Here is a 10,582-nt window from a genome sequence, read left to right as displayed (position 1 = left end):
GGAGGAGGTGAGGCTGGAGTTCAGGCATCAAGGAGGTGGGGGAAACTCTGAACCCTCCAAATTCCCCGAATGTGCCCCACTTTATAGACGTATCCGCCCTCTTACGGGTCCTCCTTCTCCCAACAATGATCTCAATGCAAGTGAAGGCGGCAGCGGATGCCCCCCACCTCCAGAATCAGAGTAGGTAGAGGGAGGTGTGATGCATTCGGAGGAGCTCGGTTAGTCCTCTGATTGGCTGATCTTGGCCACTTAGGATTGGCGGAACTGGCGGGTGGGGACCCCCCCTTCCGGATATCACTGGAATAAGAGCCGTGAGGCTCCGGCGAGAAGGCGCCCACGGCAGGTGTTGGGTCTGGATCCGTCCCTCCGCAGTACTGAAACTCCAGTTACCAGGTGAGAAACTTCTCTTTCTGCTCACTGATATTCTGCCTCTCTCCAGTAATTCCTCTCCATCTGCCTGCCTGCCACTTTCATTTCTCCGCCATTTCCGCCTGTCTGCATTCGGGTGGTACTACTCTCTTCTGGCTGGGGTGAAGGCGTGCTGTTAGGGCTGTCCAGGCATTTTCTCCCAACTGTAGCGAGTGGAACCCCCAGCATCCCTTGAGCTCCACATGGGCGCTGTCAGCTGGGCAAGTTCAGGTAGGTGTGTCTGACTTCTGCGTTTGGGGCGCGTCGGTGTGCTGGGTTCTGTAGGAGTTTGGTCCCGGAGTGACCTACACGGTCTGTGTTCTTAGTGATCACGTTTGGTTCCCGGAAAAGGGAGCCCTGAAATTTCCTCAGGGCGTCTCCAGCCCGCAAGCGTTCCAGGGACGTGGTACCGGATCTGGGGCACTGCTGTCAGCCGACCTAAATGGTGGGCTCGACTCCAAGGGCGGATGCCCAGCACTTGCTGCTAAACTGCGCTTCTGCAGTCCTGAGGCACCTGTAACTGACGCGTCAAAACCAAACAAAAAGCCCAAATCCAAACCCTAGCCTGAGCGACCAGTGCTCCTTTCCAATTCACCCTTCCAGCCTCCTCCCCCTTGCTTTGGCTGGACCGCCAGCAGAGAAAACTTGTCAGCGAGAAGACAGGCACAATGAAGGGCTAGTATACAGCAGGGTGGGTCCACTTATGATTTCTTAGCATATCAGGGCAAAATGTGTATGTATGGGCGCATACGGCTTCCCTCTGCCCTACCAGAGGACAGAACCCAAATCCACCCCCCCTCCCCCCACTTTCTTCTGCTCTATCAAACCATTGCCTACAACTTTTGAGATTCACAGCAACCTTCTGGCAAATAAAGGAACAGAGGCACCGGGAGGTGAAGTTACCTGCCTGAAGTCATGGTGGTAGTTGTAGCAAAGGCAGAACTAGAAGCTAGGTTTGTGGTCTGGTGCAGTGGTAACATCATTCTCCCTTTACAGAGAGGCGTTATGGGCTTCCGGAAATTCTCACCCTTCCTGGCTCTCAGCATCTTGGTCCTATGCCAGGTAGACAGCCTCCAGGCAGCACCTTTCAGGTGAGACATCCTGAAACCAGAAGCATACTCCTCTCCCACTGCCCCAGGGATCAGACAGCTCTATGCCTTAGAAGTCATTGTGGTTCCTGGTGGATCACTGTTCTCAGGTGGAAACTGGCCTCATTCCCTGTCCACCGGGTGAAAGGGAAACTGTATTCTTAGGGGAAGAGGCAGGGACCAGGAAGCCTAGCTGCTTATCCCAGGGAGGAGGCAGGCAGGGAGGGGTTCAGAGCCAGCACTAGTTTTGCTTCCCCTCTGCAGGTCTGCCTTGGAGAGCAGCCCAGACCTGACACCCAGTGGGGAGGAAGCACGCCTCCTGCTGGCTGCACTAGGGCAGGACTATGTGCAGATGAAGGCCAGGGACCTGGAACAGGAGCAGGAACCTGAGATGGAGGTCTCCAGGTAAGACTCCCCACCTGGCCCTGACATACAGAGGAGGATGTGCTTCAGAGAGGTAGGAAAAACTCATCTGCCCAGGAGTCCAGCAGGCTGTTCTTATTCAGCAGAGTAAGACTCAGCTATTCTTAGGCTTCATGGAAAGCAGAGATCCTGGTGTGACTGAAGGAACTGTGGTTAGACACATTAAAAAGACCAATTTCTGACAGTTATGGGGAAAGGAAATGAAGTGCGTGGAATCACTGACTATGGACGTTGGTCTTTCAGAACTGGGAGACATCCCAGTACTGGATGAATTAGGAACAGTAAGTGTGAAGCCAGAGGATGAAGTCTGTGTCCCTGCTTTTAGAAATTTCACCTGGGTATGTTGTTCTTTCATACCTGCAAGGAACCTTCATTTCACATTTGCAAAGTGAAGATAAAGGACTTTGGGGGGATGGGGACAGGTAGCACAGTGTCTGAGGTAGGTCTGGGGCATCTAGGGAGATGTGCATGTTATCACAGGGCCAGGGAGGGCGACCCTTCCCTAGATCTACCTGCCTATGTACCTGACCAACCCTGGTGTAGCCCCCGCACTGCCATGGCAGAAGCATGTGTTGACCTGCATTCACCCAAAAAACCCTCTGCCAAGCAAGCATGAAGGTCTGAACAGCATGTGGAATGTCAGAAAAGGTCACCTTTCCTTACCACTGCCCTGACCCACTGCACCTCAGAGCCTTGCTAATGAAGGATATGTAAGGTTTCCCCCACCCCTGCCCACATCTCCTGTCCCTCTCATAGTTCCCCTGTCTGGTCTAACCTTCTGTTGACTGTCCACAGGGGCTGACCATGGTGCATGGTACTGTCTGGCATGTCTTTTTCCTGACAACTTGGAGCTAAGCAATGTGGTAACCTGAATACTGCTTTTTGGGCACATACTGGCAGAATCTGAACAACTTTTATATTTTCTCTGGCATCCACTTTGGGCCTTAAACACCTGTCAAGAAAAGGGATTTGGTCAACAACTTGCAGGGGGACTGCTACCTTCACTTTGGGGTGCCTGGAATGCTGACTAAGTTCCTCACTCTCTTTCCTGATTTCCTTTCTTGTTCCCCTTTATGAACTTGATGCATGTGGATTCTCTCTGAATATTCTTCAAGCTGGTGTTAGTAGCTTTGCTTATGACTGAGAATTTAGGAACCTCAGGATGGAAAGGGAGAGAGCAGGAGTCATAGATCAGAGGTAAGAGACAGCAAGGAGAGCTTAAAGCCTTGGAGAATTTTGTAGCATAGCTTTCCAGTTCCTGCTTATGAATGTACTAAAATAAGCACATGCCTCGTGCTCCACCGTTTGACAAATAAATCTATTCTAAAAGAACCTGAACTTCGATAGTCTTTGCTCTGGTCCATGTCCAAAGCTTATGAATGTTCAGTGCCTAGGCTTAGATGGAGACTTAGCTTTAGGGTAGCTGGATATAGGGCTTGGTGGGTGATCTTTGTGATCCAGCTCCAGCCAGAAAAACAGTGTGCTAAGGAGCAGGTAAGAATTTCTGGAAGAGGATGCTGCAAACCAGGTCCTCTGAGCTTCTTTGAGGTAAGACTTAGGGCAATTTTATTTTCTTGTGGAAAGTGGTTTTGTTGCTGCTATGGCTGGGGTATGGTCTCTATATGTGCCTTGAGTGTTCAGGGGTGGGACTGGGCCTCGCCACTCATTTCTCATGATAAATTCAGGGTTTCAGCCTGTGTCCCCATAGCTGGGAACTTTTTTTGGTGATGATTTTGGGCAGAGCTCCTACCAAAGGCTGCCAGCTCATTTTCCCTAACAGCTTTGATAATTGCACTTAGGAGAAACACTTATTTTTAAGTGGTATGTCTAAGGGCTGTAGTTCTCTTTATAAAGGTCCCATGGGGTGGGCTCCTCCCCAGCCCTCACTGACAGGCCTTCTCTTCTCTCTTCATCCTGCAAACCAGCATCACTACCCAGAAGCGTGCCTGCAACACTGCCACCTGTGTGGCCCACCGGCTGGCAGGCCTGCTGAGCAGATCAGGGGGTATGGTGAAGGACAACTTTGTGCCCACCAATGTGGGTTCCAAAGCCTTTGGCCGGCGCCGTAGAGACCTTCAGGCCTGAGCAGCTAAATGGCCCAGGAAGAAGGTGACTGCCCTGTACTATGGGAGAAGAGGGGGAGGATTTGGGAAATTGGGGTTCATATTTTGAAACCTGCTGATCTTGGCAGGTTCTTTAGGTCCCTGCTGGTTCCTGGTAGTTTCTTCAGTTCCATCCATTTTCCTGATATAGTGAGTTCCTTTTAGAAGTGAACTTGAATTCAGAATGCTGAGACAGACTTCTGAGACGCAATTTTTTTTTTTTTTCTCTGAGAAAAGAAGTGAAGAAAATGCTGGATTTAGAAAGAGAGGGGCCTTCAAACCTTAACCAAGACCAGTTCTCACTAATGAGGTTCAAAAAGGGCTCTGCTCTTGGTCAGTGTTCACAGATTCAGATCAGAGAGCTGTAATCACACTGCCATCAGTATTGATAGTGACAGTTATTTTTGTCTTCATTTATCTTACAAACATGCTAATACCTCATAACCATAATTCATAAATGCTATTTATGAAAATAAATAAATTTCATAAATTAGTAAATTTATGAAAATTAATTAGTGGGGTTTTTTCAGTGATATTTGTGGTTATTTACTTCTTGTCCTTCTCCTACTTCTTTTCCTTATCTTTCTCTTCCTATTTACTCTCTCTCCTTTTCCTCCTCTTTCCTTCCCTTCTTTCTCTTGTGTTTTTCCTCTGTTTTTCCCTCTCATCTCAGGTTACCATGAAGCTGAACTCGCCACTTCCATTAATTTGTGTTGACAACTTGGTGAGAAGATACCCGTGTTTGCATCCTACTAGATACTGAAAAAAAGCGCCATTGTCACTTGAAAGGAATGAAAGTGAATGCAACATAAGCTAATTCCATATTTGTTGTGCATCATTTTTATATTTAATGCTATGTCCAGTATATGTGATGGCATTTCCCATTGGCTTATCTAATAGCAAACTGGTTCTTTGAGGACCATCCTGTTGATCATGGCAGCTCTGCCAAACCTTAGGGGACATGAAATCACTGCCTCTTGTAACCTCCAGGAACACATATGGTAATGGTGATGTTGTGCCTTGTTGTCTAAGAAAATGATCGTACAATTTGTTTAAGGAAACGTCAAAATTGTGCCATTTGTGAACTTCACCAAGATTAAAAACATATTTTGGATACAAGTGTTTTAAGACTGTGGTGGCTTATTTCAACTGTTTTTTTCCTATGTAATAAGAGTAATGGGAATAATATTTTTGAGCTCTTTCTATGGACCAGATGATGTTCTAAGACAGAGCTTTATACCTGTGAATTTATTTGCTCTTCATGACAGAGCCACAGGGTAGATACTATTACTGCATTTCCCTTCTGAGGAAATGCAGGGATGGAGAAGTGAAGTCCAAGTTCACACTGATAAATAGTGGCAGACCCAGGTGTTGGTATCTAGAGCTGACAGCTGAAAACACGATGCATACAATTTTCAACAGTGGCTTCTGATGTTTCCGAGAGACCTGTGAGTCATTCTTTGGCCTATATGCCTAACATCATAGACCCTCAGATTTTGGAGACACCTGCTATTATGATTTGGATCTTAAATGTCCTCCAAAAGATCAAACATTGAAGGCTTGGACCTCAAGGCAGTAGTGTTCAGAGATTGGGCTTTTGAGAGGTGCTTGACTCATGAGAGCTCTAATCTCCTCAATGGTTTAAATCCATTGATGGATTTATACTAGAGTGGTTTTTGTGTGTGTGTGTATGTGTGTGTTGGGGGAGACTTTGTCATAAAAGCACACTTTCTTCTTGCTTTCTGGCTGTCACTGGGTGAGAAACTTTGTTCTACCATGCACTACCCATCAGGATGTTCTGCCTCATCACAGGTCCAGAATCACTGGAGCAAAGTGACCATGGACTAAACCATGAACCAAAATAATATTTTTCTCCTTTTAAGTTGGAAAACTGACTAATACACATGGAAAATTTTAAACATACCAACAACTTAATCTTTATATGAAGATGAATTTTTTGTATCCATTATTTGACTTCAAGAATGATGAGTGATCTATGTTCTTACATCTCTCCTATCCCTAGTATGTTGCTATATCAATACATACATAAATGTTTCATCATGTACTTCTAAAGGGGAAGGACACCTTAAGAATATTCAAAATCCCATTTATTTATTTTTTTAATTAAAAATCATAAATTTACATAGGGCAATGTTGTTTGATTCATTCTGTTATTTTTTTCCCTTTCCCCCACCCCTCCCACCCCTGTTTTCCCTCTATACAGTCCTTCCTTCCTCCATTCTTACCACCCTCCTTATCCCTAACCCTAAATCTAACCCTAACCCTAACGCTACCCCCTCCTACCCCCCATTATATGTCCTCATCTGCTTATCAGAGAGATCATTCATCCTTTAGTTTTTTGAGATTGGCTTATCTCACTTAGCATGATATTCTCCAATTTCATTCATTTGCCTGCAAATGCCATAATTTTATCATTCTTCATGGCAGAGTAAAATTCCATTGTATATATATATAAATATATATATATGTATATATATTTATATATATATATATATATATATATGCCACAGTTTCTTTATCCATTCATCAACTGAAGGGCATCTAGGTTGATTCCACAATCTGGCTATGGTGAATTGAGCAGCAATGAACATTGATGTGGCTGTATCTCTGTAGTATGCTGATTTTAAGTCCTTTGGGTATAGGCCAAGGAGTGGGATAGCTGGGTCAAATGGTGGTTCCATTCCAAGCTTTCTGAGGAATCTCCACACTGCTTTCCAGAGTGGCTGCACTAATCTGCAACCCCACCAGCAATGTATGAGTGTACCTTTTTCCCCATATCCTTGCCAACACCTATTGTTGCTTGTGTTCTTGATAATCACCATTCTAATTGGGGTGAGATGAAATCTTAGGGTAGTTTTGATTTGCATTTCTCTTATTACTAGAGATGTTGAACATTTTTTCATATATCTGTTGATTGCTTGTACATCTTCTTCTGTGAAGTGTCTGTTCATTTCCTTAGCCCATTTGTTGATTGGTCAAAATCCCATTTAAATCCTATTTGACAACTAAAATTAACAATTTCTTAATTAATGTCACATATCCAGTTATGGTTCAATTTTCCCAATTATTATATACACACATATGTGTGTGTGTGTGTGTGTGTGTGTGTGTGTTTGTATAAATTTGGGCTTATATCAACACAAAGTTGTCTTAAGATGTCTTAAGGCTCATCTAATCTAGAAGTTCCTCCGTCCATCCTTTATCCTCCTTGCAGTTGATTTGTTGAGGAGACTAGGTTACATGTCCAGTGGTTTCTTCACATTCTGAATTTTAATGGCTGCCTTCCTGTGGTGAGATTTGACATGTGTCTTCTGTGAATTTAGCACTCAGGTCTAGGGTGAATGATGGGAAGAGAAATAGGAGATGAGGTCAGAAAGAAAATGGGGAGGACAAATCTTAAAGGATTTTGTAAGGCACAGGGAAAAACTTTGGCTTTCATTAGTCAAGTTATAGTCAGGAAAGTGAACTATATAAAGAGTTTCAACAGAAAAGCATTTAATACAGGAATTGACTAAATAGATGGTAGAGTACTGAAAAGGCAGAAGAGAACAAGAGCCGTTACAGCCATGGAAACTGTAGGAAGCAGCTATCATCCACAGGGCTAGGACAACAGAGCGAAGAGCTGGGAATTATAATCAAGAAATTTGGAGGAGGGTTCTCAGATCACGCACGAAGGGAAGTTGGCAGATGCTGTTATTCCTGAGGGGGTGCAACAAGGCTGTTCTAGGACATGCTATGGAAGAACCAAACCAAACTGGAAAAAAATTCACTGAGAAAGCAAAGCAACTCTATGGGTGATGCCGAGAGAAACAGAAATGAAAACTCGAAACTTCTTCTTTATACCTTCTTGTCTCATTGTTAGGACTTTCAGTTTTGTGGAGCTTAAAAGGGAGACAGCTGGCAAAGGGAAAGGTGGTTTTCTGAATCCTAATCCCCAAATTTCTTTCTAAACATGTAATTTTAGATTTTTCTCATAGAAAATTTCATTCTTTTTGGTGTACATTTCTAGGAGTTTTGACACATCTGTCAAGTTGGGAAGTCACCACAATAAAGACAAAATACAGTTCCACCACTCTCCCCAAACCCCTCTGCCTCCCATTTGCTGTCAGTTGCTCCCTCAACCTTCAGCCTCTGAAGCAACTGTTCTGCTCTCTGCCGCCATGTATCTGCCTTCTCCAAGAATGCCACACAAGTGGAATCAGTAACCTGGTTTTGAGTCTAACTTCTTTTCCTTAGCATAATGCATTTGAAACTTATCCATGTTGCTGTATGTATCGATAATTTGTTTCTACTTATTGTTAAGTAGTATGGGTTGACCATCCCTAACCTGAAAATACAAACTCTGAAATGCTTAAGATTGACATTTTTCAAGTAATAGCATGATGTCACCACAAGTAGAAAACAACACCTGACTTCATGTATTCAAAACCCAGGTTTACTAAAGATAGTGCATTTCCCTCATGACTAATGATGTTGAGGATCTTTTCCTGATCTTATTTGCCATTGTTTATCACAATTATTGAAGTGTCTGTTCGATTCTTTTGCTAAATTTTTAGTGGGTTGCTTGCTTTATTATTTTTGAGGTTTGAGAGTTCTTGATATACTGTGTATGCAATATTATCATTGGATATGTAATTTGCAAATTCCCACCCTATTAATGGGTTATTTTTCATTTTATTAGCAGTGTCTTTAGTTGAGGAAAAGTTTTAAATTCTGATGAAGCTTAACTGATCAATTATTTTTCTTGTATGAATTGTGTTTTTTGTCCAATCTATGAACTTTTTGACTGATCTAAGATCTCAAAGTCACAATGACTTTATTTTATACTTTCTCATAAAAGTTTGATAATTTTATGATTCATATTTATGTCTGTGATTAATTTTGAATTAATTTTTCTATAAAGTAGAGGTGTAGGTTGAGGGTAATTTCTTTGCATATAGATGCCCAGTTGTTTCAGCACCATTTGTTAAAAAAGATTATAATTTTACCACTTAATTGCCTTTTCACCTTTGTTGACAATCAATGATATTTAGGAAGATATTTTCTAATTTTCTTGAGACCAGTTTTTTGACACATTGTTTCTTTGGAAAATACTTTAATTTCCAAATATTTGATAACTTTTCATCTTTTGTTATTGATTTATAGTTTAATTCCATGCATTGTTTAAATTTTCAAAATATTTTAAAACTTGTTTTATGACATAGAATAGCATCCATTTTGATTAATACTCCATAGTTACCTGAAAACAATTTGTATTCTTCTGTTGCCCTGTGCAATATTCTATAAACATCACTTAGGAAAAATTTGTTAATCATGTTGTTTAGATCTATATCCTCACTGATTTTATATTTATGCTATAGATTACTGAGAATGTCAAAATCTCCAGCTCTGATTAGAGTTGATTTATTTCCCCTTTTAGTATATTGGTTTTTGCTTCCTGCATTTTGAGGTTCCGTTGTTAGCTGCATCCACAGATAGGTTTGCTGTTTCTTCTTGGTGTATTGACACTTTTCTTTGTGTATAATGTCTCTCTTTATTCCTGGAAATTTTCTGTGTTCTGAAAACTACTTTATGTGATACTAATATAGCCACTACAGCTTCTTTTGATTATTGTTTATGTATTATTTCCTTTTCCAAAATTTTATTTTGATTTTACCCATATCATTGTATTTCAGATTTTTTTAATACATAGCATATATTAGTATCTTTTAAAAAATCCAATTGTGCTTTAATGTCTTTTAGTTGGCACATTGGACCATTTATATTTAATGTAATTATTGATTTATTTGGATTTAAGTTTATTCTTTTGTTTTTTCTCTTGTTTGTGCCCTCTAATTTTTTTCTTCTTTCCTGCTTCTTTTTTTTTCTTGAGTATGTGAATTTTTAAATTAAATTTAGAGAGTATTCCACTAACTTATCTGTTGGTCTTAAGCTTTACCATTTTATTCTTATTCCTTAATGATTTCTCTAGGAATTGCCACCTAACTTTTCATAGTCTACTCTGAGTGAATATTTCAAATAAAACATAGAAGCCTTATAGTCTAGAGGATTGTTCATCCTCTTCAATGTTATAGGTATCATATGTTTCACTTCTAGAAACACTGAAAACCTCAGTAGACAATGTTATATATTTTCCTTTCAGTAGTCATCATATTTTAAAGGAAATTAGTTTGCTCTATTCCCTAAGATAGTTGCCATTTTGGTTACTCTTCTTTCACTTGTTCTTCATCTAATCAATCTGTTTTTGCCCTTAGTCTTTTGAAATGGACATATGCTTTCCATATAATAAAATCCATTCTTTTAAAGTATACAACTGAGTTATTTTTAGCATATTTTCATGGTTGTACAATTTTCACTCCCATCTAACTTTAGAACATTTCTATGACCTCCAAAAGCAACTCCAGACCCATGAGCACTCACTCTTTATTTCTCCCTCCACAATCCCCTGGCAACCACTAATCTCCTTCCTAATTCCTTGAATTTGTCTGTCTTGAATATTTCACATAAATGGGATCATGCAAATTTCTGTGTCTGACCTAC

General features: G+C 41.4%; 1 protein-coding gene across 2 annotated transcripts; it reads left to right on the top strand.

Annotated features, from left to right (window-relative positions):
* The first annotated feature begins 284 nt into the window (after positions 1–284).
* LOC306639520 (calcitonin gene-related peptide 2-like) lies at positions 285–5,142 on the top strand. 2 transcript variants are annotated; one of them, XM_079103168.1, is made up of 5 exons: positions 285–393; positions 1,405–1,499; positions 1,761–1,901; positions 3,845–4,028; positions 4,695–5,142. In XM_079103168.1, exons 2-4 carry the CDS (start codon positions 1,414–1,416, stop codon positions 4,002–4,004), a joined length of 387 nt encoding a protein of 128 aa, XP_078959294.1. In that variant the 5' UTR covers positions 285–393; positions 1,405–1,413; the 3' UTR covers positions 4,005–4,028; positions 4,695–5,142. The 2 variants fall into 2 exon arrangements, with proteins under 2 accessions (XP_078959294.1, XP_078959295.1); XM_079103169.1 differs by lacking the exons at positions 3,845–4,028; positions 4,695–5,142 and adding an exon at positions 2,400–2,705.
* Positions 5,143–10,582: the final 5,440 nt, after the last annotated feature.

The sequence above is a fragment of the Sciurus vulgaris genome (genome assembly GCF_902686455.1).
Source record: "Sciurus vulgaris genome assembly, chromosome: 11".
NCBI lineage: Eukaryota > Metazoa > Chordata > Mammalia > Rodentia > Sciuridae > Sciurus > Sciurus vulgaris.
This window is presented reverse-complemented; position numbering and strand designations above follow the sequence as displayed.

Excerpts from the sequence above, each read along its gene's own strand:
- LOC306639520 (XM_079103168.1), top strand. The coding sequence starts at position 1,414 with ATGGGCTTCCGGAAATTCTCACCCTTCCTGGCTCTCAGCATCTTGGTC. Across the intron at positions 1,500-1,760 it reads CTCCAGGCAGCACCTTTCAG|GTCTGCCTTGGAGAGCAGCC; the intron begins GTGAGACATCCT and ends TCCCCTCTGCAG. Across the intron at positions 1,902-3,844 it reads CCTGAGATGGAGGTCTCCAG|CATCACTACCCAGAAGCGTG; the intron begins GTAAGACTCCCC and ends CCTGCAAACCAG.